The 2319-nt window shown below is 40.4% G+C and overlaps 1 protein-coding gene across 1 annotated transcript; it reads left to right on the forward strand.

Moving 5' to 3' along the window:
* Positions 1–804: 804 nt before the first annotated feature.
* Positions 805–1944, forward strand: LOC139450231 (FMRFamide receptor-like). The gene has a single exon (XM_071231911.1). The coding sequence runs from the start codon at positions 805–807 to the stop codon at positions 1942–1944; it is 1140 nt and encodes a 379-aa protein (XP_071088012.1).
* Positions 1945–2319: the final 375 nt, after the last annotated feature.

Here is a 2319-nt window from a genome sequence, read left to right on the forward strand (position 1 = left end):
ACTAACGTCTTACATTAGTTTTTGCTTTATTACGAATCAGCTGACCAATAAAAAAAATTCTAAAAAAATAATGAAAATTCAGAAGAAAAAACATCAGAATCATGGTTTTTTTTATATTTTACGACTAGGGTAGAGATCACATTGACAAAAAAAAATACAACGAAGGCTTGCTTTCAGATTAATACTACTTAAAAGGACTCAAAGTAGGCCAAGATTTGTATTTTTTACTCCTACCGATCCAAATCGAAGTCGGACCATCAATCCAGTAAAACATCATGAACGTTGTCAAATGTGTACATAAATGTATAGCTAGTAATACAGTACATTTTAATTATTTTAGACCTACCGCCCAAATGATGCTTCTCTATCAAATCCATTACCCAAAAATTGAAAAATCTGGCCTAATGTAGAATCTCTTCTCAGGAAATGGAATTCCGAAAACATCCTCTGAAGGAAACCGTCGTGAAGGTCGTGACTGTCGTGACTGTCAACTGTTGTGTCCATATTCTATCAGAACTAATGCCCATATTGGTCTTTTTCAGACTGTTGGTGACATCGATGTACTTTCAAAAGACGGGGTCGGCCATCAAGTTACCACGACACTTAACTACTCAAGCCTGGAGCTTACATTCCCATTATGTTCCCGAGCATGTTGCAGTGACAGATGAAGTGTGATTACACTTCGGAAGAAAATCAGTTTGTTCCAGTGTATGGAGTAAAGATGAAATTATCCTCAAGTAACTACTAAATTAGTCGGGTATTATAACATCGAAGTCCAGTGCTGCTGTACCTAGCATACCAACAATGAATGTGTCAGCTCCATCAGATATGCTTGCGGAGGAATTTGTTAACTCTTCTCAGTGGAACGCCGGAAGCGAGGCAAATCACACCCTAGCGGAGATATATCCGCTTAACGGAACGTGCGAGGATGTGTTTGCAGATTACCTCGTCATTAGAGGAGGTGTCGGCACGACCCTAGCTGTGTTTGGTATAATTGGAAACACGTTGTCAATTATTGTGCTATCCCATCGGAATATGCGTAGTCCTACGTCCTACTTTCTGATGTGTCTGGCCGGGTTTGATAACATTATTTTGATGACCTTGATTCTGGAAGTAGTCACGCTGTATGCAGACCTCTACATCAAACTGGCTTTCATGCCCTTTTTGGTTAGTCTTCAGAAAATAGGTCAGACTGGTACGGTTTCCATGACGCTCACCATAGCAACGGAGAGATATGTCGGAATAACGAGACCGTTTTCCGGCATGACGTTCGGTGACAGTAACGTGCCAATTTACGTCATCGTGGGAGTCGTCTGTGTCTCCCTAATCTACAACATCCCATACTACATCTCTTTCAAATTTGAAACATACTACGAACCGGCTATTGGTGGGACATGGATCCAACCCAGCTTCACAAAGCTATGGAACAGCCCGTTTTTAAAGATTTACAAATTCCATGTCCAACTTATCTGCATGTATATTTTACCTTGGATAGCCATGCTTGTTTTAAACCTTCTCATCATCCGGGCAATCTGGAGTCGTAGACGTTCCAGTAGCCTGTCCAGATGGTACCGGTCAAATAAGATGGACAAACGTATGACTCTCGCAGTCCTTGCTGTTACGACATTGTTTTTCATTGCATACCCATTTATGGCAATTTTGGACGATGTTATAATTCCCAAAGAACTACTGGTATCACAGTGTCATCGAAGTAGAAGCGTGTTCTTTTTCAGTCGAGACTTGTTGATCATGTTAAATTCCGCAACTAATTTCTTGTTTTATTGTATGCTGGGAAAGAAATTCCGACAGGTGTGTCTCGTAAGATTCTGTCCCCAAAGAGCGCGGCGTATCTCGCAAGGGTTGTCGTCGAGGCTGAACATGCTGTCAACCCGGTTTTCAACATCAATGACGGCTCACAAATCTCCATCTCCCACAAGTGTTTAGATGTCGTGGAGTTTCAATCTAGCATCAGGTCTAGACTAACTTTTTGTCTCTGACATGAACATATTTTATAGATTAATGCAGTTTTTAAATAGTGAAATATAATGGAAAGGAGCCCAGGGACAATCTCCATTTTCAGACACTGCAGTACTATAGACTTGCCAAATGAAGTGGGCGTACATGAACACTTTTTTATATATCAACCTCTGCCTTGTCTCCTTACTTTACTGTTTTCTTATTTTTTGTTCAAGTACTGTGCAACAGTAAAGCCCCTGTAGTCCGACCCCCGATGGTCCATGATTTATCCATGTAAGAATTATAGATTTTCTGATATGAATATTTAGTGAGTCAGTTAAATTTTACGCCGCTTTTAGCAAT

This window comes from Haliotis cracherodii, unplaced genomic scaffold, assembly GCF_022045235.1.
Source record: "Haliotis cracherodii isolate W230 unplaced genomic scaffold, xgHalCrac1.p SCAF_10, whole genome shotgun sequence".
In the NCBI taxonomy this organism is placed as follows: Eukaryota; Metazoa; Mollusca; class Gastropoda; order Lepetellida; family Haliotidae; genus Haliotis; species Haliotis cracherodii.

Bases quoted from the DNA above. Each gene is read 5' to 3' on its own strand.
- LOC139450231 (XM_071231911.1), top strand. From the start codon at position 805: ATGAATGTGTCAGCTCCATCAGATATGCTTGCGGAGGAATTTGTTAAC.